Source organism: Diabrotica undecimpunctata, chromosome 8 (genome assembly GCF_040954645.1).
Source record: "Diabrotica undecimpunctata isolate CICGRU chromosome 8, icDiaUnde3, whole genome shotgun sequence".
NCBI classification, from domain to species: Eukaryota; Metazoa; Arthropoda; class Insecta; order Coleoptera; family Chrysomelidae; genus Diabrotica; species Diabrotica undecimpunctata.
The window spans coordinates 125914404-125939157 of NC_092810.1; the positions used below are offsets into that span (position 1 = coordinate 125914404).

The 24754-nt window shown below is 34.2% G+C and overlaps 1 protein-coding gene across 1 annotated transcript in view; it reads left to right on the top strand.

Moving 5' to 3' along the window:
* Window positions 1-735: 735 nt before the first annotated feature.
* The window catches only part of Prp8 (pre-mRNA processing factor 8), a 56299-nt gene continuing 32280 nt past the window's right edge, over window positions 736-24754 (top strand). Inside the window, exons 1-13 of the mRNA XM_072540948.1 lie at window positions 736-868; window positions 952-1147; window positions 2071-2239; window positions 5285-5449; window positions 5581-6009; window positions 6551-6676; window positions 11133-11386; window positions 12802-13182; window positions 13250-13476; window positions 14254-14497; window positions 16991-18191; window positions 22730-22876; window positions 22931-23081. Coding sequence (XP_072397049.1) covers window positions 958-1147; window positions 2071-2239; window positions 5285-5449; window positions 5581-6009; window positions 6551-6676; window positions 11133-11386; window positions 12802-13182; window positions 13250-13476; window positions 14254-14497; window positions 16991-18191; window positions 22730-22876; window positions 22931-23081 — 3684 coding nt within the window. The 5' untranslated portion in view covers window positions 736-868; window positions 952-957. The remainder of the gene's footprint in view (window positions 869-951; window positions 1148-2070; window positions 2240-5284; window positions 5450-5580; window positions 6010-6550; window positions 6677-11132; window positions 11387-12801; window positions 13183-13249; window positions 13477-14253; window positions 14498-16990; window positions 18192-22729; window positions 22877-22930; window positions 23082-24754) is intronic.

Consider the following 24754-nt stretch of genomic DNA (forward strand, 5'->3'; position numbering starts at 1 on the left):
CGATAGAAGAGGCACTCAAAGAAGAAGAAGAAGAGCGTCATAGATCATCCTTTTGGTCAAATTATATTAGTATATGAAAACGGTTCCAGTCGACGATATGTATAATAATATCTTATAGACGATATTAAAGTTCTAATTATATCTTCTAGACAACATTAAAAGTTTTACGCCTCTATATAATTTTCGCAGAGTTTTTTGTCTCCCTACTTGTGCATAGGAAGTATGGTTCCTAATTTACAGTCATCTGGAATCACTTCTGACGAATCCGGCGCCTTGTTATTCGTTAGTCGCGTTATTACATAAAGGAGGCGACTCTAAATGACGAAATAGAAACACAAATTCGAAGCATGTACGATCCTAGATTACACTGGATCGGACAAATAAAAACAGCAATGGAAAAAGAGACGTCACTGAAGGCGAAATACTTTTAAATCTACCTGTTCTTAAAATCTCAACTTTTTTTCCATTAAAATCTTTTTTCGTGTTTCTTATTTAATTATGAGAATATTTTAATTTTGATGATTCACAAAGTGTTATTTTATTTGCTTTATAGTATTATTTACTTTATATGATGTGATGTATTTGGTATTACGTAAAGAACGCTGAAATAATTATATATTACATATTGTAGCTGAATACATATGTAGATTAGGTAACATTGATTGAGCATCATGCATCATCCGCATCCGCTTCCGCACTTAATGAAAAAAAAAAACGAAGACATGTCATGTGTCATATGTCGATAGTTGCATATGTACAAATCTAATCTAATGTATTTACGTTGTGTGAACGTTTTCAAAGCATTTTTATATTTAATTAATGTTTAGATATACAGAATAATCTCGTAAATGTAAAAAACAGTAATTAAGTAAGTTAGAATCTGCCGATCAACTAGCAGTATAACTGTTATAATTGTTGCTCTACCATCTTTGACCATTTGTTTATTTCTAGGTTACAATGTCTTTACCTCCCTACTTGTTGGGGCCCAATCCTTGGGCCACGATGATGGCCCAACAACATCTAGCAGCGGCTCATGCTCAGGCACAGGTAGCCGCTGCTCAAGCTCATGCCCATGCTTTACAACAACAAATGCCACCACCTCATCCAAAGCCGGATATTATAACTGAAGATAAATTGCAAGAAAAAGGTAGATAAATAATATTAGTACATATTTCGCTATTATAAAATCATATCTTTCCATATACCAAACATAATTTAAGGTGATTCTCCAGACATGGGCACTAAACCATCAAATGCAAATATGGGGTTATTTAAGTTAACAAAGGACTAGGATTATGAGGTTCGATCAGACTTACGGCGTGGAGAATCAGCTATACATATATTGTGTTATACTTACCATATTTATCCTCTAGTATATATTTTATCACAGTATATACAATAGATGCAAAAGTGATTAAATAATACACAGAAAACTATCCTTTTTGCAATGTAGAGTTAAAAATGTGTTACCTTTATGCAGATCACTCTTGATATCACCAGCTAATGAAAATTTTAGACTGTAATAAAAAAAAATATTTCAAAGTGATGTACAGCTGCCCTCATTGACTATTTTATACCCTTACATTATCTAGTAGCCGTTTTTTTTTTAATTTTTACCTTGTTTAAACGCACATTTTAGAACAGACAGAATGGGTTGATTAAAATTAAAAAATCAAAATAAAATAAAGCTACTTTACAAAATGTAACAAAATGGAAATTATAGAAAAGAAGTTTTTGCTGTTCTTCAAGTTTGGCAATGGATTTTGTTTGTTGTGAGTGATTCAACTGCATTCTAGGCATTTTAGACTCGTTTAATAGCTTTTAATATTATTTTTCAATAGGCTTGAATTTTTTAACAAGCACTTTGACATTTAGCAAATCCATATGACACTGCAATTTTACAGTATTACAAAGTAAAAAATTAAGGTGTAAACTATTTAATGACCGCAGCTGAACATAGATGGAGATAGTGTTAAATTATATTTTTTTATTGTATTCATGGTAGCTCTTGTATATTTCTTTGATTCTGTTATAAAATATATTATGTGTAACAAATATATATTATTTTAGCTCAAAAATGGCATCAACTACAATCTAAAAGGTTTGCTGATAAGAGAAAATTGGGATTTGTGGAAGCTCAGAAGGAGGACATGCCTCCAGAACATATTAGAAAAATTATAAGAGACCATGGTGATATGAGTAGCCGTAAATATAGACATGATAAAAGAGTTTATTTAGGGTAAGTTGTTAATTAACTAAAACATTTTTCAAAGTTTAGTGTCATCTTTGACCAGTCATGTTCAGAAAACCTTTAACCAATATCAATCTCTACAAATGTTAAAAACTATTGCAAGATATTATATATACGCACACGGGCATATTTAAAGAAACAACCATAAATTCTGAGTATTCTCCATTTTCTCTATTACAATGGTAGTACAATGTGTACAAAAAATAAAACACAAAGATGTTAATCTCAAACAAAATACTGATTCTAAACAAAATAACTTTATTGTACAATTTAAACTTGAAATGATTTCTTGCACTTTTTTTGTTGGTTTTTAGTAGTGTGGATTAGAGTTGTGCTTATTAGTTCTTTTAGACGAACTATTTCACAAAAATGAACTAGTTCAGTGAACTGGTTCGTGAATGAACTATTTGTAGGACCGAAATCGAAATCCAATCCTAACATAACTGGATGCCAGATGTCTCGTTCAATCATCACACAAGCTCTGTGCCGGCCGCCTGTTTTCTTCAGGTTTCAGTCAGTCTTTCACTACCATACAAGTAGTTCAGTCAGAACCATTTTTTTCGATCGTATGTTTAGGTTTAAATGTTTTAAATTATTATATGATTAGTTAGTTTACATTTGAGAGTTTTGTAAAAAATTATTAAGATTTGTTTTTTATTAACTGTTTCAAATATAAATTATATATAAATTTAGTTTAAATATATATATACATATATTTAAACTTATAGGTATCTATAATTAGGTTATTTCTAAAAGCTAAAAACCTTTACAAAAAAAAATCAGTGAATTTTCTAGGAACATTAAATTACACATTTTCATTCTCACTTTTACATAAAATTATATTTTTTTTATGTAAATGCATCAATCATTTTAACCACAACTAAAATTTTTTTTTCAAAATTACAATACAAGAAACAACACAGCATGGCAATGTCCAAGCCAATACATGGGTATAAGATTCGAAGCATTATGACATTATGATAAGACTGTTTATGTTATTGTCACATTCAAGAATTATTATCTGTTATCTGAGGCTAATCCGCATTTCTTTTTTTAAACTAGTCAGTCCATCCCATTCACAAAATAATAAATATATGATCTCATTCATTCATTATTTTCTTCTTTAGAACTTAAGACACAATTTATAATCCAAATCGTTTGCAGTGAACTAGTTCTATGAAAATTAATGAACTAGTTCAATTAGTTCAGTTGAAAGAATCGTTGATTTGAACTATTTCGATGGTGAACTACACATCCCTAGTGTGGAATTCCTCCATGAGCCTTTACAACTGCAGTTGTTTGTCTTTTTATACCTTTGATAAATCACCCATTTTTACTTGCTCTTTGCAATAAGAACACCACTAATTAAAACAAATCAAAAGAAAAATCATTTCCAACCAACTCACACAAATTAACTTATCAATTAAATACAACTTTGCACTTTGATATCAACAGATAATACTACTCTAAAATGTAAAACACAACACAAATAAACAAATTAATTTAACTTTTTGACTTTTGAAACTTTATTATGGTGGGGAGCATTCAAAGCTTTCTAGAATATAGTCTTTAAAATACAAATATAAAGGAATACCTGTTATTTTAAATTTGCTGGTGTGTGTACAAAGATACCAGGTTTTGAACATAGAATGTAGGATAAAAGTCGAAGGACATTAGACAAGTAGTTACACTATCTTGAATTCTATTCATCTAAGCCCTAGAATTGCATTGTTCGAGATTTCAACACAAACTTAAGGGGCACAAATAAGCCTTTTCATCAGCTGCCATGTTTTTCGTACAGTTTTGATCAGTGAAGGATAATATATTTATTATATGTCACTGGTTTATAAATTTGTAAAGAAATATTTATTAAATAAATATTTTTTTTTAATAAAGAAATAACATTGTTTATAAAGAAATAAAAGCTTTGGAAAATTTATAAAATAATGAATCTTTAAATTATTTAGAGGATGTATAACATTTAGATACTCCATAATGACATTGCTTTGTTTTTCCTTTTTGAAGTAATGATTGATTTGCTAATTAAGGCTTTTTTTTCTTTATTTTCGTATTTCTATTTTTTTTCAATAACTAGACTTTCTTTGGTATTTTTTATCTTAATTATGTCTGCATGCACTTTATTGGTACTTATATTACTAACATAACCTAACATATTTGTTTACAAAAAAGATATCTAATGATAGAGAAAACAACACCAAGACAAAAATTAACACTCTCGCCGCCAAGTGTAACATTAATGTGCACTCTGTATTGACACACGTGTAACATTAATGTACACTTACAGCGTTTCACGTTAACAAAATAATATAGTTTTGGCGCACAACGAAAAAATTTAAAATATAATTGGCGGCGAGAGTGTTAAGTACAGAATCTCTCTAGTAAATTGGCTAAACAATAGACTTTTCCGACATCTTAAATCAGACATATTTACTAGAGAAATTAAATGTTGGGTCTGTAAACTCTTGATCAGACTAGTGCTCGCCTATGGTTAAGAAAACTGAGTATTGAAAAAAAGCAGATGAATCACAAATGGCAATATTTGAAAGAAATATCCTTCAACATAAATGCATGGTGGTATATGCAACAATCGAATTTAGAAGAGATGACATAATTTAGACTTGTATCAAGCTTATAGAGAATCTAATGTGATAAAGCTGATTAAACTTAACGATTGAGATGAATGGGTTATGTGGAGCACTTGGAACACTTGAACCAGCAAGAATCATAACCCAACAATAGATAATGGGGAAGGAACCCAACAAGTGGCCAAAAGAAGATTTCAGAGAACTCAAAACTAGAAGCTGGAGAACTAAAGATAGAAATAGGAATGGAGAGGATTAATTAAACAGGCCAAGGTCCAACCTAGGCTGTAGAGCCATTGGTAATGGTGGTGATAATGCTATATTTTGTAGTTACATTTGATTTTTTTTTTTAAATTGATCTATCCATAAACTTTACTTCTAATTTTTTTTCTGAAAGTTGTCTCAAAGCATAATTTGTTATATTTTTTAGAGCTCTTAAATATATGCCTCATGCTGTAATGAAACTTCTTGAAAACATGCCAATGCCATGGGAACAGATAAGAGATGTTAAAGTATTGTACCATATTACTGGTGCTATTACTTTTGTGAATGAAATTCCTTGGGTTATTGAACCTGTTTATATTGCTCAATGGGGGTAAGTATATATTATGTATGTTGGTATATTTATAGTCATTGTGTAAAAGTTTCATTATGATTATCTGACAAATCAGCCAGTGTATTTGTTATATTTGAATATTAGAGTATAATAGTTATATATATTTTTAGCACCATGTGGATTATGATGAGAAGAGAAAAGAGAGATAGAAGACACTTTAAGAGAATGCGTTTTCCACCATTTGATGATGAGGAACCCCCTTTAGATTATGCAGATAACGTTTTAGATGTAGAACCTTTAGAAGCCATCCAGATTGAGTTGGATGCTGATGAAGATTCTGCTATAGCAAAATGGTTTTATGACCACAAGCCTCTAGTTGGAACCAAATATGTAAACGGACCAACTTATAGGAAATGGAATCTTTCTTTACCTATCATGGCTACCCTTTACCGTTTGGCTAATCAGCTATTAACAGATCTTGTAGATGATAACTATTTTTATCTTTTTGACACAAAAAGCTTCTTTACTGCTAAAGCTCTTAATATGGCAATTCCAGGAGGACCCAAATTTGAACCTCTCATAAAAGATATGAATCCTGCGTGAGTATACATTTTTTAATAAAACATCAATTTCTGAAAAGAATATTTTGTGTAAAGCTAACATTTTTTTTTTATTCTATTATTTTTATTTTGTTTGCTCTTGTCCTATAAACATTTTCAGAAAAAGAATCAGAAAAAATATGAAAAATAAGTTAATGATAGTAGTTATGTTAGTAATAAGAGCAGAATATAAGTTCTGTAAAGGGACTGAAAGAAAGCTATTGGCAAAAAATGGCCAATCTATAAAATACTTCCGTCTGGAAATTTTTACTGCAAATCTACAAGAAAAGCTCCTAAAAGGACAAGAAACAAGGGTTTATATAATTTTATGGAGATTATGTTCTTAATTTATAAAAATAAAAAAATATTACTACTATTAGCTATTTCATAATCAAGTTACGTTATCTAAGTATTAGCTGCTAAGATACAGATTTAGAAAAATATATTAAAACGATTTTATGGTTCTACAAGATTGTTTCTTTTCAACCTTCATCTATACTAGTATTTCCACTACTTACTTATCATTCTTTATATTTTTCAGGGATGAAGATTGGAATGAATTTAATGATATCAATAAAATTATAATAAGACAACCAATTAGGACAGAGTATAGAATTGCGTTTCCTTATTTGTATAATAATATGCCACATTTTGTGCACTTGTCATGGTAAGTATTACATATTTTAGTTATTCTAAAATTCAATGTATGGACTCATTTGTTTAACCCACATAAGTTTTATATTTGTTCATGTTATTGGAACAAGTATACTAGCATGTGGAAGATCATTAGTAATTGGTATTCTTTCTGCTGTAAAGTAAAAAAGTAGAAATGCTGAAATATTACTTACAATATTTTTGTTTCTAGATAATTACGCAAAATATGTGAAACTACAGTTTAATGACCTAATTTATGAACTATATAATTTTTAAGGTTCCCTAAGAATAGAACTTAAAATTTCTCTCCTTGGTAGATGTTAACCTTTTTACATGTTTTATTAATGCTTAGAAGTTCCAGGTCAGTTTTTGTAATTTGTAACACACTTTCAGTCAGTGTCTTTCCATGAAATCTTTAGCATTGTTCAGAATATCTACATTTCAAAGGCTTTCAGTTGTTTCATACTATAGGGCATTTACTTTGAAAATTATCATCATTTTGGCTTTACAACCCTTTGTGGGTCCTAGCCTTCTCAAGAATTTCTTTTCAGTCGTTCCTATCCATCAAGGAACGACTATCCATTGACAAGAACAAGGAACCTTGTTCTGAGCCTTCCTCTTCTTTTCTGATCAATGGGTCTATCAAGGAGCGTTTTTCTAGTTGGGTCATTTTGTTCCATCCGCATTATGGAAGATTTATAATATTGTCAGAGAACAACCAACACAGAGAAGGGACAGTCCTTTGAAGTTACGTGGCCAATCCGCCAATGACAGCTAACAACCAGAAAATTAATAGTCAGTGGGCATATCACACAATATAAATTCTTAAGAGCGTAGGCGCAAAATTTCGGGCCAATGTTTTTTAAATGCATTCATTTTTTCCGAATCCTGAAAAAACTAATAAGTATTTTTGAAAAATTTAAACGCAGAGTGAAAGACTACATTATTACTGAGGGTCGAAAGTCCCTGAAAACTTCTATAATGTTTATTTTAATAAGTTACAGGGGTGAAAAAAAAAGAGAAAATTTAGTGTGATTTTAAATTTCAAATATCTCATTCAAAAAAACTTTTTGTTTATTCTAAGGGACTTTCGGCCCTCGGTAATAATGTAATCTTTCATTCTGTATTTAAATTTTTCAAAAATATTTGTTAGTTTTCTCAGGATTCGAAAAAAATGATTGCATTTAAAAAGAATTGGCCCGAAATTTTGCGAAATTTTAATATTTTTTATTTGTAATTCCCATTTAAAACTCCTAAATATTTTATGTACTTCGATCCATATATTTGATCTTTTTTATTTATATTTAACGAATTAAAAATTGGCAGACAACTTTTGTATATAGCAAAAAGTAGATGAGTACCTATTTAGTTTTTTCATAATTTAATGTAAGTTTGTTTATTTGCAACCACGTTTTTGCAATTTTGAAGTCTTGTTCTGTTGGAATTTTAAGATTTTCCCAATTATCGGTCTAATTATGTTTCCAACAATTTTTAGTTTGAGCATTTTAGTAATTTCTTTGTTTCGTTTAAGAGCGTAGACGCAAAATTTCGGGCCAATGCTTTTTAACATTTTTTTGGAATCCTGAGAAAACTAACAAATATTTTTGTAAAATTTAAACACAGAATGAAAGATTACATTATTACCGAGGGCCGAAAGTCCCTTAGAATAAACAAAAAGTTTTTTTGAATGAGATATTTGAAATTAAAAATCACACTAAATTTTCTCTTTTTTTCACCCCTGTAACTTATTAAAATAAACATTATAGAAGTTTTCGGGGACTTTTGGCCCTTAGTAATAATGTGGTCTTTCATTCTGCGTTTAAATTTTTCAAAAATACTTATTAGTTTTCTCAGGATTCGAAAAAAAATGAATACATTTAAAAAACATTTGCCCGAAATTTTGCGCCTACGCTCTTAGATAAAATATTCTCGTGTATAAAACCCTCTATACATTTTTATTTCTTAAAAATACTATATTCGTATTGTTGTCTTCGAGCGCGCTGACACTTGGCCACCATCTGTTGATTTTTTGACCTGAGCCTTCGGAGACTTGCGTCTTTCAATAAAAGAAATAGCACTGACACCAAATTTAATGTTTTCATTTTGAACTATCCCTTGGCAGACCAAAGTTTATTTTTTATAGCTCGGACAGACACGTCGGCGTCGGCTTACTGTTCGAAAGTCAAACCAATACTATTATGTAATAACTAATAATAATTACAAAGCAATAGTAATTACCTGTTATTATTCTTAGGAAATCTAAATAAACTTATTCCTTTTCCTGTCACAGATGAACATCCGCGAATCGCACAAATATATCCAGACATTTTAAAAATAAATTAAACTTTTAACTATAACTATAAACTTATATATTGAACTATAACTATAAACTATAACCTTTTAACTATAAATAAATTATATAAATGGTCAAATGCACTTGTTGTGTCGAGTATTTACCATAGAAGCCTACGGACTATCGAAAACAACCAGAATTAAAGAATAAGCACGTGTTTTTGACAGTTAAACAACCAGAATCGGGCATGCATATACAAAAATGGTACACGCTTTTGGACCGCTGTGTCGCTTCTATGTGTTGTTCTGTTATTCTATGATATTGTGTTATGTTGTTAATACAATGCAATGTTGCCCGTTGTACAAGAAACGAAATTGTTCAAATATGCTTTTATATCATGTAATAGGATAGGGGTAATATCTGAAATTAAGAACAAAGAAATTGTTTATTTTTTGAATTGTATCCAGTAATTTCAATCTAAAACGGTTTTTTCATAAGCCAGATTTATATTTTCTTTTTTCTTTTGCATGATCTTCTTGTAGGCAAAGTAGGCTTTTATGTAGGTGTTTATGTATTATATGTTTATGCATTGTGTGTTGTATATGTATTATGTATAATTGTAGATGATGTGTCTCTGACTTTTTATTAATCCGCTAATGTTGGTATATTCTTGTTGCTGACTTAGTATTCTAGCAGGCTCTTCCTGGCAAATCAAAAAAAATTATCACAATACATAAAGGGAATAAAAAAATTAATGTTTAGTTAATCAATTTCACCTTTAATCATGATTAAAATAGATACTACACAATAAATATTAATAACATAATAATAATATATGTATTGTTTAAGTGTAAATAAGAATTGAAATATTAAGTACTGTGTTGTAATTAAGTCCAGCCTCTTAGATTTTCTTAAAATGAATGGAACATTCAGCTTGACCTGTTTTTTTTTTATAATATATAAATGAATAATACTCACAACAGGTTGGGTCATTGGTTAATCGGTAGAATTCTCAAGAGGGATTACCAGTGGAGTCGAAAAATATTGTAGTTGTAATTAAGAATGATATTTGATTGCAAATTTTGGAACCTCAGTCCACATTGAGGTAAGGAACCTTGATCCATATTGGGATAAGGGACCTCCGTCATATTGGGACCCTAAATTATGGTAACAAATGGTAACAATTTGATTTGGATCTAAGGAAAAGCGAGAAATACAAAAATATAGAAGAGATATTAAGAAAATAATTGTAATATAATTTACCGAATTAAAATAGAGTCTCTCAACAAATAGAAGTGGTGTTTACATCTTACTGTAGAACAGAAAATAACAAGATTTGAGGATTTGGGTATATTTATATTGGCAAAAAACGTCCTACGTAAAGTACTGTTTGGGTTTTTGACCCGTAATGGTCGAAATTTAGCAGTGCTTTTTGCTGCATCTTTAAAAGGGATTATTTAGAAGATTTTCACTGGGATTTTGTTATTCCTGCAGAAATTTTGCAAAGTGGTCATAAAATAATATCGTGAGAAATAAAATTAAAAGAAAATAAATAAACTGCTACGTGGCGGTTTTTTAACATGTTACATAGTGTATAAATTACTTGTACATAATCCCGATTGAAATAAACATGAAATACTTATCTCATTGATGATTGGACTTTTTTTCTGAATTATCTGATATTTTATAGGTTCTTCTTTCTTCTTCTTCGTCTAGCCATTCACGTCCACATCTGAACATAAGCCTCTTCAAGTCTTCCTTTCCATTGTTTTTTATTGTACGCTACTTGTAGCCAATTTTTCCCGGCAGTCCTTTTCAGATCATCTGTCCATCTCATAGGAGGTCTGCCTCTGGGTCTTTTGTGTTGGTATGGTCTCCAGGTTAAAATTGATCTGTGCCATTTGTTTAGATCGCTCCTAGCTACATGTCCAGCGTATTCCCATTTCAACTTTAATGATTTTTGCACCACATCGGTGACTTTGGTTTTCTGTCTTATCCATGTGTTTGTTTTCTTGTCCTTAAGTGATATACCTAGCATTGCTCTTTCCATCGCGTGTTGAGTGACTCTAAGTATATTCATATTCTTTTTTGTGATTGTCCATGTTTGTGCCGCATAAGTTAATATCGGAATAATGCATGCATCAAAAACTTTAGATCTAAGATGTAATTTTTATAGGTACCACACACCAAATGTAGTATATATCAAGACAGAAGATCCGGATTTACCTGCCTTTTACTTCGATCCATTGATTAATCCAATATCTCACAGGCATGCCGTCAAAAGTCTGGAACCTCTACCAGATGACGACGAAGAATATATTTTGCCAGAGTTTGTGCAACCATTCTTGCAGGAAACACCATTGTATACAGATAACACAGCTAACGGAATTTCTTTATTGTGGGCGCCCAGACCGTTTAATATGAGATCAGGTAAGTTATTTTTGCAAAAATAGTTGAAGAAATGGGTATTATTTTTACTTGGCCTATATCACATACGAATATAGTATCAAAAACTGTATTATTGTTAAACGAACATTTGTCTATAATGAAATTCACGAAAAGCATTCAGCTTTGGTTCTTACGAATAATATAAATAATCAAATAGCAGATAATTAACGCAATTATTATTATTCAGATTTAGCCATACGGCTCACACTCCCTCTAAGCGTAAAATTCACTCATCCCAGATACCTACGGTATCAAAAGGATTGAGCTCTGGTGGGACTCTTTCCGTGTTATCGAGTCCTAGGTGACTTGGTACGTCGGTGTATCTCCCAAAAATTTTCGCACCTATCTGGACGTCGAGAGTAGCACAGCTTTTTGCCTGATCTTATATAGATGTTCATTTAGAACCAGCTTTTTAAGTTTTCTAGGAGGTTGTTCGGAATGACTCCAGTGGTAGAAAGAATAATAGGTATCGTCTGGGTACTTTCCATTCTCCATTGTCCAATCGATCGCCAAGTCCAGATCTCTGTACTTGGCGATCTTTTTGTTGTACTTAACACGCAGATTATTGTTGTTAGGTATCGCCACATCGATTAGTGTTGTTTGTCTCGTTAGTTTATTAACTAGCACGAGATCTGGTCTATTATGTGCTACCGTTTGGTCTGTGAGCAGAGTGCGATCCCAGTATATGGGAGATGGTTTGTTTGTAGAAGTCCCAGTTTAAAAACTATCTCTTGATGAAGGATCTTCCCTACTGAGTCATGCAGTTCTTTATATTCAGTTGCAGTAAATGCCTGGCAGCCCCCAGTAAGATGTTGAATGGTTTCTTGGGCTTGACATCCATATCAGCATTTGTCGTTTTGGATCTGAGGATCTTTGACGATATATTTCAGGTCTTCGTCCTCCTAAATACCGCGGTAATGTCGTTCTTTCGATGGTGTTTTTGTGCCTTTGTGAGGTGTGTTCGTATTTTTCGCTGAAGAGTTTCTATATCTGTTTTAGTTCACTTAATAATCCCAAATGAGTAGCTAAGCGCGGAAAATGCGTAGGTGTTAATGCCTTAAACAAATTTTTACTATTAAGATGTGAACCTTGTAGCTGTTTTACCCTTTTTTATGCACTCTGAAGTTAATTCGGTTTTCATTTGTTTATGGTCAATTTTCCACGCTTGTTTTACTCCTAGATATTTATACATGTCATTTTCGCCCATAGTCTCGATGTTTTTGCCATTTTGCATATCGAATCCTCCGGGCTGAATCTTTCCCATGACTATATTAACGCAATTATTATTATTAACGTAATTAGTAACTTACATAAACTAGAATCACTGTTTTCCTTACTTTTGCTGATTTTTCTTGTGTTATATGCGAATGCTAATTTATATTGATAATAAATTTTAGGTCGATGCAGAAGAGCAATTGACGTCCCTTTAGTAAAACCCTGGTATATGGAACATTGCCCACCAGGACAACCTGTAAAAGTTAGAGTCAGTTACCAAAAATTACTAAAGTATTATGTTTTGAATGCCCTCAAACATAGACCACCTAAGCCACAGAAGAAGAGATATTTGTTCAGATCGTTCAAGTCTACAAAATTCTTCCAAACAACTACCTTGGACTGGGTGGAAGCCGGATTACAAGTTTGCAGACAAGGTTATAACATGTTGAATCTATTAATTCATCGAAAGAACTTGAATTATCTGCATTTGGACTACAACTTTAACTTGAAACCAGTTAAAACCTTGACAACGAAGGAAAGAAAGAAATCTCGTTTTGGAAATGGTAAGCTTTAAAACATTTTCACATTATATCATTTTAGATTATATTTAATCGATTTTATTTCTTTCAGCTTTCCATTTATGCAGAGAGATATTAAGATTAACAAAACTTATTATTGACTCCCACGTTCAATATCGTTTGAATAATGTTGATGCTTTTCAATTGTCGGACGGTTTGCAGTATATATTTGCCCATGTTGGACAACTAACCGGAATGTACAGATACAAATACAAACTTATGAGACAAATTAGGATGTGTAAGGATTTAAAGCATCTCATCTATTACAGATTTAACACTGTAAGTAAATTATTATGTTCAAAATAAGAATTGACCAATTTTATCTATTATAATTTTTGGAATAGGTGGAGTAAAAGGTTCTGTAGATATTTTTGTCCTTTTTTATAATACTGACAATATATTTTGTTTACAAATTTTTATATTTTTATACCTTAAAGGTGGGTACACATATGCGAGCCAAACGGTATACGTACCGTACGCGTACAGATCTTTGAAAAATATTCTACATCGTACTGATCGCATACTTATCTCGATCCATGGAAAGCGACAAACCAACAACGAACACACATGTGCGAAATGATTCATTTTATTTATAATTTGGGTACTGATTTATGTTTCTGTTTTTGCTTGTTTAACAAAAATAAAAATATGTACAATAATCAGTTTACTGTTTACTCACGTCTCTCTAGGAAGGAACACGTCATTCATACAATGTAGATTTGATGAGACAATAAAAATGTTCGCTGCGTCTAGTAAGCGCCGTCCAAACTGAAAGACGAGCTTCCTTTGAAGTCGTGGAATAAACCGCAACAATTTGGTTCGCGACGAGTCACGATGAAACAGTACGCAAGCGGTTTTTTCTGCCGTACACATTAACGAATATAGCGTTCGCATACCGTATGCATACCGTTTGGCTCGTATATGTGTACCGACCTTAATACACACGAACACCACATGCTTTGTATTCAACAGGTATACTAGCCACTCATGGATATCTCTACTTTATGGTTTGTTCCAGTTTCACTTTTAATTTAACAAAAAAATAAAATATTTTAGGGACCAGTTGGCAAAGGACCGGGTTGCGGTTTTTGGGCGCCCGGATGGAGAGTCTGGCTGTTCTTTATGAGAGGAATTACACCACTATTGGAGCGATGGTTGGGGAACCTTTTGTCACGTCAATTCGAAGGAAGACATTCTAAAGGAGTTGCAAAAACTGTCACAAAACAAAGAGTCGAGTCTCACTTTGATCTTGAACTTAGAGCTTCCGTTATGCACGATATTGTGGACATGATGCCTGAAGGTAAGTTGTTCTTTATTTTCACTTCTAATTGAATGAAATTGTACTACTTTATACAACATTTTAGTTAAAATGCAAAAATGTTAAATGTTAAAAGTCCTGCTTATGCTTTACAAAATCCTTGGGGCAAATGATTTCTGTTTGATCAAAAAGTACAACAAAAAAAGTTTATTTTCCAGAAGGTTCTGTAATCAGCATATAGAACACGTCCCGTTTCCAACAGTCCTTCAAGAAGGTTGATTGTTATTCGATGAGCATGACCAAATTCATCGTTGACATGGGTTTGTTTTCCTGCATAAACTTTAGTGTTACATATATATCCATTGGCTAAACACAGCTTTTAAAGCTCTTTTAAACCGCTGAAATAATACTAATTCCAAAATCAGGAAAAAATCCAAATGGGGTTTCATCAGATAGACCAATAAGTTTACTACCAATCGCATCCAAAATAGTTGAAAGGTTACTCTTACAAAAAATTTAACTCGGACCCCAATACGAGTAATGGATACCCAACCACCGATTTGACTTTCGAAAAGAACACTCAACGATACAGCAGGTTCACAGAATAGTACACTCAAATTCTGCAATGGAAAGAAAACAGTACTGCACAGTTGCCTTTCTAGACGTTAACCAAGCCTTTGAAAAGGTTTGGTACACAGGCCAGATTTTCAAAATCAAGAAATATCTTCCCATCACCAACCTGAAAATGTTAAAATCCTATCTAAGTAGGAGAGAATTTCGAATAAGAGTAAATGAAAGTAATTCCAATAATTTTCCTATAAAATCTGGTGTCCCACAGGGCAGCGTTCTTGGACCAATATTATATGTGCTATACACAGCAGATCTAATCATCCTTGCAGTTAGCGAAAATCCAACTATAGCATCTAACATTCTACATGTACAACTGAATGAAATCGAGATGTGATCAAATAAGTGGATAATTAAAATGATTGAAACAAAATCAGTCCAAGTGACTTTAACCTTGAAAAGAGACCAGTGTTCCCCAGTTTCACTTAACAATATCCAACTTCCTCAATTCTCCAGCACCAAATACCTAGGAATACATTTTGACTCAAAACTCAATTGGAAAAAACATATTCTTAACAAGCGGAAACAAATTGACCTAAGAATGAAAGATCCAAACTGGTTAGTCGGCAGAAAATCGAAACTGACCCTAGAAAATAAAATCCAATCATATTTTTTGACACCCCAATCTTTGCAAAATACACTGTTCAGCATAATGATTTGTTTCATCTACCATGAGCTGAAGTACTTCGCCCATTAAAAATAATTTTTATATACAATAAGGATCCCCTATGTCAACATCGTTGAGTGAAAAGTGATCTGACTGTTGGTATTCTTCAAAATCATGGTCAAAATATGAATTTACCTCACTGATAGATCTCTACTCAATTACAGGGGTGCTGTCTTTTGTTGTTGGTTTTCTTGTTTCTCTACTTCATCGAAATCTGCCGACAACAAAGATAATATACTAGATGCATAACGCAGAATCGGGGCATAGTATCACTATCGTTTGAAAAAACGATAAGATTCTTGAAAACATTCCTGACAATGGTGTGGTTGCAGGTGTACTACCTTCGTCTCTTCAATACAGAGAATCAGTTCCAGATATAGCCAAAGAAGTAACTTCTTCATCGCTTTGCTGTGCTTCTCCAGTATTGTGGGAAATCATTTCTGCAACCGTTTGAGGTGAATTAGTTGTAGATAAATTACCTTTAATTAAATTAATTTGTTGTGTGTATTCAGCTCTAGATGTTTTAGCATGTGAAGTGATTTCATCATGGTGTTGTATCTGTTTCCCAACTGGATAATCGGATTGAGTTTCACTCTCAACAATTTGATTGCTATAACTTGCGAGTTGAAGTAGTTTTGATGATCTATTTAATATTTGAAATAACTTTCTTTTCGCCATAGTTTTTGATAATTTTCACAATTACAAAAGCATGCATTATAACCAACAATAAAGCAGACATACAGATGACTAACCGTTTCTATTATTGTCAGCGAGACACGGGTGACTTACTGGTTTGTCCCTTCCCAGACACCTTCAAACGCAACACCGGTGTACCGCTGACAACTGTACCTGACCCATAAACCCGAGGACGGCGCGGTACACCGGTGGGTCGCTGTATTCTTTATAGGTTCTATGGTTATTTTTCATTCAAAATCCTTTTTGGGATATTTTTAAACAGCCTCAAAATACAAAATCACGAATACGGGAGAGGGGTAGGGGGTGGGGGCAAGAAACATTGTAAATTGAAATGTTTTATATGGAATTACATGTAAAATTAGACTTGTCCTGAACGTGTTAAATAAAAATTACTATTGTAAATGTTTTTTTCTTTCTTCGTTTCATTAAATAGAAAAATACATAGTTTTTATTAAAATTCTAGTTTAGTTTCAAACTCAGGACAAAAATAATCCAATAACACTCAAATTCTCTATTAAAAAATTTAAGTATCTTTACATTTTTAGGTATCAAGCAGAACAAGGCAAGAACTATACTTCAGCATTTATCAGAAGCATGGAGATGTTGGAAAGCCAATATTCCTTGGAAAGTACCAGGTCTGCCCATACCTATCGAAAACATGATTTTAAGATACGTAAAAATGAAGGCTGATTGGTGGACAAATACGGCACATTACAATCGTGAGAGGATACGTAGAGGTGCAACTGTCGATAAAACGGTTTGCAAGAAAAACCTTGGACGTCTCACTAGATTATATCTTAAGGCTGAACAAGAAAGACAGCATAACTATTTAAAGGACGGTCCTTATATTTCACCAGAAGAAGCTGTTGCCATTTATACCACCACTGTTCATTGGTTGGAATCAAGAAGGTTTGCACCGATACCTTTCCCACCTCTGTCATACAAACACGACACCAAGTTACTTATTTTAGCATTAGAACGATTAAAAGAAGCTTACAGTGTAAAATCACGCCTAAATCAGAGTCAAAGAGAGGAATTGGGTCTAATTGAGCAGGCTTATGATAATCCTCATGAAGCTCTATCGAGAATAAAACGTCACCTTTTAACACAAAGAGCTTTTAAAGAGGTGGGAATAGAGTTCATGGATTTATACAGTCATCTGATACCTGTGTATGATGTAGAACCACTAGAAAAAATAACTGATGCTTACTTAGATCAATATCTTTGGTATGAAGCTGACAAAAGACGATTATTCCCTCCATGGATTAAACCAGCTGATACGGAACCTCCACCATTACTTGTTTATAAATGGTGTCAAGGTATTAACAATTTACAGGATGTGTGGGATGTGAACGAAGGGGAGTGTAACGTGTTACTCGAATCTAAATTTGAAAAACTGTATGAAAAGATTGATTTGACTTTACTTAACAGACTTCTCCGGTTGATAGTGGATCACAATATCGCCGATTATATGACTGCTAAAAATAACGTCGTTATAAACTATAAAGATATGAATCACACTAACAGCTACGGAATTATTCGAGGATTGCAGTTTGCCTCGTTCATTACTCAGTATTATGGTCTGGTTTTGGATCTGCTGGTATTGGGTCTGCAAAGAGCCAGTGAAATGGCCGGACCACCTCAAATGCCCAACGATTTCCTGACGTTCCAAGATGTTCAATCTGAAACATGCCATCCTATTCGGCTTTATTGCCGATATGTGGACAGAATTCATATGTTTTTCAGGTAATAAAATTGTAAGATTTTAAAAAATATTCAAAAGTACAAATACAAAATACTAATGCTCTCCTGCCAAAATCTATCAGGTTTATCGATGCACTCGACTCAACGAAACTTTATTTTTAAAGCCATTATCAGAAGTTTGTATGCAATGCGCTAAAAATTTAATTATCAGCGCTTCAATCAACCGGGTTTTTTTTAATTGCCGTACTGTCAGACTTCAGTAAGAGCCTAAGAAAGAAAGTATCCATTGAATTCTGACAGGGAGCGGTGGCGGAAATCTTTTTTAAAAATCTACCGTCACGTAGCAAGATACCCTGGTATCTTTCGGCCGAGTATGACACTAGGCTAGAAGACTCTAGGTTAACACTAGTGCCGGGTTAACCGTGTTCCGGCTAAAACCTTAACCACCGTTCCAGAATCGTGGTCTCACCACTCAATAAACAACTAAAATCCATATTATATTAACCGTCACCTTAACCATTTTTTTGCCAAATTAAGATATTTCAGAAAAAAAAACAATTTTTTTACATGTATCGATTTATCTGTAAGCTTTATATAAGATAGCTTAAGCATAATTTATTTTTTTTTAATTTTTTTGCTACAAAGCCTCTTTTCTCAGAGATGGGACTTATAAGTCCCGTCAGGAATTAGGATAGGAGATTCTGCCAGGAGATAACTATTAGCGATTTCTGTCGCTATAAAAAAATGCTAAAAATAAAAGCTTTTATTATTTTCTATAAATGATTACTCTTAGACAGAACTTATAACGAAGTAGGAAGGCTGTGGTACATCGCAAAACAGTTTTTATTTGAATGGCAACACAAATAGGGACCACAAAATGAACACTTTGATTGAGGTCTAGACTCTATTGCAAGTGAGCTGCAATATTCACATCTTCCTCTCTTTTTGGTAAAAGAGGCCAGTGTTTTCTCAAATTTCCCAATCTAACGTCATCCAACGAGCTGTAATTATACTTCCTTCTTTTGTTAGGTGTAAATGACTCCAAACTTCGGGAGCGCCGATTCTTTGCTTCAGCGGCGTATGTTAAAAGTCCCATAACAACCGATCTTCTTGCCTCCAGCTGGCTGATTTTTTCGAATAATTCATTGTATATAATATATGAATTGACAAAGGCAATGTCCAACATGCACCAGAATAAACGGTGCCACCATTTACATGATTTTCTATCTACACAGTATGAACTACGTAGTTCGTCGGTAAGATCAACGCCGCCCATATTTTTGTTGTAGTCCTCCACAACGCTGGGGCATGGTAAGTTTATACTCGAACCATCTCTTTGTTTTCTGGAAACATGTTTTACTTCTGACCCATGAAAGTTAGTTGCAATGTGAACTGCTCTGTTATCCATCCACGCAAAATAACCAATGTTAGTATTAGAATAGCTATAATCAAAATCTCCGCGTTGCAATTCCTTTACTTTTACATTTCGAGGCAAGTCCATCCTGTTCTTACGAATTGTACTACATGCTAATGTATTTTCTAGCTTTAGTCTTTCGAGTAATTTTACGCTCGTAAAGAAATTATCAAAATAAATAATTCTTCCTTGATTCCAGTACATCTTGGTTAATGATAGGACTACTCTTTCTCCTAAACCATAGTTCTCGAATTCGGACTGCAATTTTTCGTTTTTGCCTTGATATAAGTCAAACTGTAAAATAAAACCATTTTGGTCTGCAATAGACCATAATTTGTAGCCCCTTTTGATGGGATTTTTCGGATTATATTGTTTCAAGCTACTTCGTCCTTTAAAAATGATCATAGTTTTAGTCAAGTTTTCTTGTAGCCCGATAACATGTAGTAAATTGTTTGTTTAGAGTATCCATCATGGGTCAAAATCTCGAAACGATTCCTTAACATGGTTTTCGAAACAAGAGGCACATGTAAGTCTTCTGAAGTATTCCAGTACATTTTCCACGAGGGAAGTTGATGGTATCCTATTAGAAAGTTCAGCCCGATAAAGGCCAGTAATTCACCTTCCTTCATATTCAGTATATTGTTGTTCTGCACTGCATACAAATTACTTTGATAGGTAATCTTCTCCACAATATCTCCGAGTAGTCTAACAAAAACATCCGTAGATGTTGTGCATCCTGTGAACTCTGGACTCACTGCTCCTTCTTTTAAGTGGTAACTTTGAATAATTTCGATGACATCTTTCTTATGCCATTTCCGGTTAGCTTCAAGTGGTTTATCTCTTTCATTTAGTTCGTCTTCAACCACAGCTTCTCCTAATCCTGATTCTTCAATCTCACCTACTACATTTTCAACTAATTCACTTTCTTCAGCTGCAGATGGATCAACATCTCTATTTCATTATCGTCAGAATCACTGTCTTCATATTCACTAATGTTGACATCATCTGATAGGTCCAGAATTTGTATTGCCAGTTCTTCTAGTTCCTTTTCTGATAAAGGCCTTTTCATTTTCATAAAATCCTTTCATTTACTTGCCATTCTAAAATAAAGTAATACAAAATAAAAACATGTTTTGAATCCTGAGGGGACTTGAGAGTCCCAAGGCATTGGATAGTAATATGAGATGTAATTATCATCATAACAAAATAAATGTTTTATTGGTGCTTACCCTGAAGTGTATTGCGTCTCATTCACAAATAAAATTCCGCAGAAACAGTATAAACAATAATGATAAACATGAATAATTGTGCTTCATCAACAAACGTCCACCGGCAAGCGTTACTGTTACAATAAATTCGATTACCGACGATTGCCAGCGAATACACCCGGTGAAATATTTTCTTATGTTAGACAAACGTTGTACACGTCAGTCCCGTTAGGAATTACGCAAACTTTTGCCGTAATAAGAAAATCATATCGATTTAAAATTTTGGGACTTCGCAGTCCGTCGGGCAAAAAAGAGTTAAAAGAAGAATAACTATATTATATTAAGCAAAACTTGTAACTAACTATATCTATCACCATAAATCAGAAAAAAATTGTTTAAGAACTGCCTATTACCAAAATAAAACAAAAGAACGAAAATATTTCCGTGAGGCCATAAATTAATTTTGGTACTTACAATGACATACAGAGCCTCATTTGAGGCCGTCTTGTAGGCGCTAGATACCCTAAGGAATAGCATTCGCCTTTACAAAGTCTCCATCATCTTGGCGTACACCACACGGGGGCAGCGTAGGTCACCACCGACTGGAAAACTCCATTTAGCACCCTTCTTTTGGTGCTACCTGAGCCCCCAATGTTCGGTATCAGTCGTACAAACGCCTCCAGACTTCGGTTCGCATTCTCCACCGTCTTTTCGACGTGTACTCCGAACCTCTGTTCTTTCGGCAGCCAGACTCCGAGATTCTTCTTATTGTACCGTCTTCTAATGAAGGTTGGGGATAACTTCTTTAAACGCTTCCCTATCTTTTGCATCATGAAATATCTGTTCAACACTGAGGTTAGCCTAATCTCTGATATTCCTCAGCCAAGATGTCTTCTTTCTTTCCAAGCCTTTTCTTCCCTCTACTCTTCTACTATTTATCGTTTCGAAGTATGTGGTCCAGATATTTTGTTTTTCTTATTTTAATTGTGTTCATAAGCTTTCTTCCATGTCCAACTCGTCTTAAGACTTTCGCAGTCCAGGGAATTTTTAGAATATGGTTATATAGCCAAGATTCCGAGATACTTAACCGATTTAACGGTGACAGCTCTACCCCTTTCACTATAAAGCGATGAGATGATTTATTCCGGCTCCCTTTGAGAACTACCACCTCAGTTTTTTGAGGTGCTAGCTGTAGATCGTTCTCTCTTATCCACCTACTAATACCTACGCAGAGCTGTATTAGTCGCATATCCGTTTTCTGACTCGCCGTCACAACCAGTGCGAGATTATCAGCATAAGCTATAAAGGTGCATCCCCTTGGCACCTGTAGCCTCAGGACCAAGTTGTACAGGACATTCCACAGGATGGGACCTAGTATCGAACCCGCGACAACCTGATGTTGGTATCTTTTGGTATCCTGCGTGACTAAAGAGGTCACTTCTGTGACCGCATCTATGGCGGACTTTTTGGCCCTAAAGCTATATTGGCTGTCGCCCAGCGCATGCTTTTCTTCCAGCTCTCACACTCAAGATTAAGATTAATCAACCGGATTATAAACCTTTTTTATTTACATTAAAATCAGAGAAAAGCTTTTTCATAAGAGTAACTTTCTATGAGTGTCTTTATTCGTTGGTTATATGTTATTTCTGTTGATACAATTCTCCCGCACTCCTTGCAGTTTCAGTGCTGCATTTCAGTATAAGAGGTTTCTCTACTCGCTTGTCATTATATTTTTGTGATAATATTCAACGTCTTATGAATACTTTATGACTCCACCGCTACAATGGCAGGTTGATCCCCGGATTATTTTCTATGGGTTTTGACTATTGTGATGGTGCCCAACCATGCTATGGTTGGAAGCATTAATCCTGACAAATGTTTCAGCAGCTACAAAATAAAACATAATAACCTGTATCTACTGACGCTTAACATATTTTTTAATTTAACAAATATTACAGATTTTCTGCAGAAGAAGCCAAGGATTTGATCCAAAGATACCTAACGGAACATCCAGATCCTAATAATGAAAACATTGTAGGTTATAATAATAAAAAATGCTGGCCCAGAGATGCAAGAATGCGTCTAATGAAACACGACGTTAATCTGTAAGTAGTTTAAAACTTTCTTGGTCATTGCTTCTTACCGTAGGGATGTTTTAGGGGAAGAGCAGTGTTTTGGGATATCAAGAACAGGTTGCCGAGATCTGTTACAACTATTCAATGGGAGAACAGTTTTGTTAGTGTATATTCAAAGGATAATCCAAATCTGTTGTTTAATATGTCTGGATTTGAATGTAGAATTCTACCAAAGGTAAGTTTACAAAATATCTAAAAAGGTGTTGTTTTCAGATGAATAATTTATTATTCGAAGTGAAGTGCATTGTAAGGGTTGAAATGTCGCTGCCGAAAAATGGATGGAAAGCACTACACAGACATTTCAACCAACTTTTTCTATTCACTTAGTGGCCTATACTCCAGTTACTTAATATTTGGGTTCAAAAGTAGATTTGTTGTCAACTCCCTACATTTAATAATAGTTTCATTCCTCTTTTATATTTATATCTTATGGAAAATAGTGTTGATATCGGTATGGGTATTTGTTGTTCAATGAGTCGATACACTTGATCCACATGAACCAACAATTCTCTGAATTTGCAGTGTCTATCGCTGGTCAGACCAGACCAAAATGATCGAAGTTTTGTTAAACGATAGGTATATACGAGGGTGGATTGATATAAAACTAACCTTTGATAGAAAAAACAAGTTTTTTGGAATTAAATCGATTTATTTCTCAACATAGTCCCCTTTTAGCTCGATACACTTAGTAAGACGATGTTCCAATTTTTTTATCCCATCCGAATAGTACTTTTGCTCGAACTCTTCCAAATAGGACGAAGTTTCAGCGACGACTTCATCATTTGTTGCGAAACAGCGCTCTCCGAGCCATTTTTTTAGGTTTGGAAACAGGAAAAAATCGCTGGCGGCAAGATCTGGGGAATACAGTGGGTGTTCTAGCAATTCATAGCCCAATTCGTGTAATTTTTCCATGGCGACGGCCGATCGGTGAGCCGGTGCATTGTCTTGGGGAAGGAGCACTTTTTTGCGTTCCAAACCGGGGCGTTTTCGACACAATTCGGCATCGAATCGATCCAATAATGCTGAGTAATACTCACTAAGTCGATGTGGATGATGCCCTTCGCATCCCAGAAGTCGCCATCACTTTGTCAGCCGAATGTGCACTCTTTGCCTTCTTCGGCGGCCCTTCGCCGCGTTTATGCCACTGTTTCGACTGTTCTTTGGTTTCCGGTGTGTAATAATGCACCCAGGTTTCATCAACGGTGATAATTCGGCGAAAAAAATCCTTCGGATGGCCCCGTATCATCGCCAAAAGCGTATCCGAAGTGGTTACACGTTTTTGCTTTTGATAGATTGTCAGCAAACGCGGCACCCATCGCGCGGATAGCTTTTTCATGTCCAAATGATGGTGAATGATTATAGTTTATTCGTCTTCCGGGTTTGGACCGTGTCATTTGTGAGTGACCCAAAAGTGGGTTCATCTCGACGTTTCGCTACAATTGTATGTAGCTTCTTCAGGAGAACAAAAAAAGAAAAAGAAACAAAAGACAGGAAGATGGGTAGTTAGCAACGGTAACTCAGTTACTCAACGCAACCAGAGGCGAATACTAACTACCAAGATGGGCATTTGGTCACAGTAACTCAACTACTCAACGCAGCCAGAGGTGAAAACCAAATGCCAGGACAGGGATTCACGTCCAACAGCTCAGAACACTAACGCGTCGAGAGGCAGGGAGTGAATCCGACGATTACTCCGCTACCGCTCTATTTATAGTCGCGGTGACCTGTCGTGTCGGGACGTATTGGCACACTCCGTGGCGCGAACGTCAAGAAGCGCGCGCTGGCCAATCATGTGGCTGCATCGTGGTAGCGGGACCGGACGGCGGCTCTAGACTGAGATTCCAGATG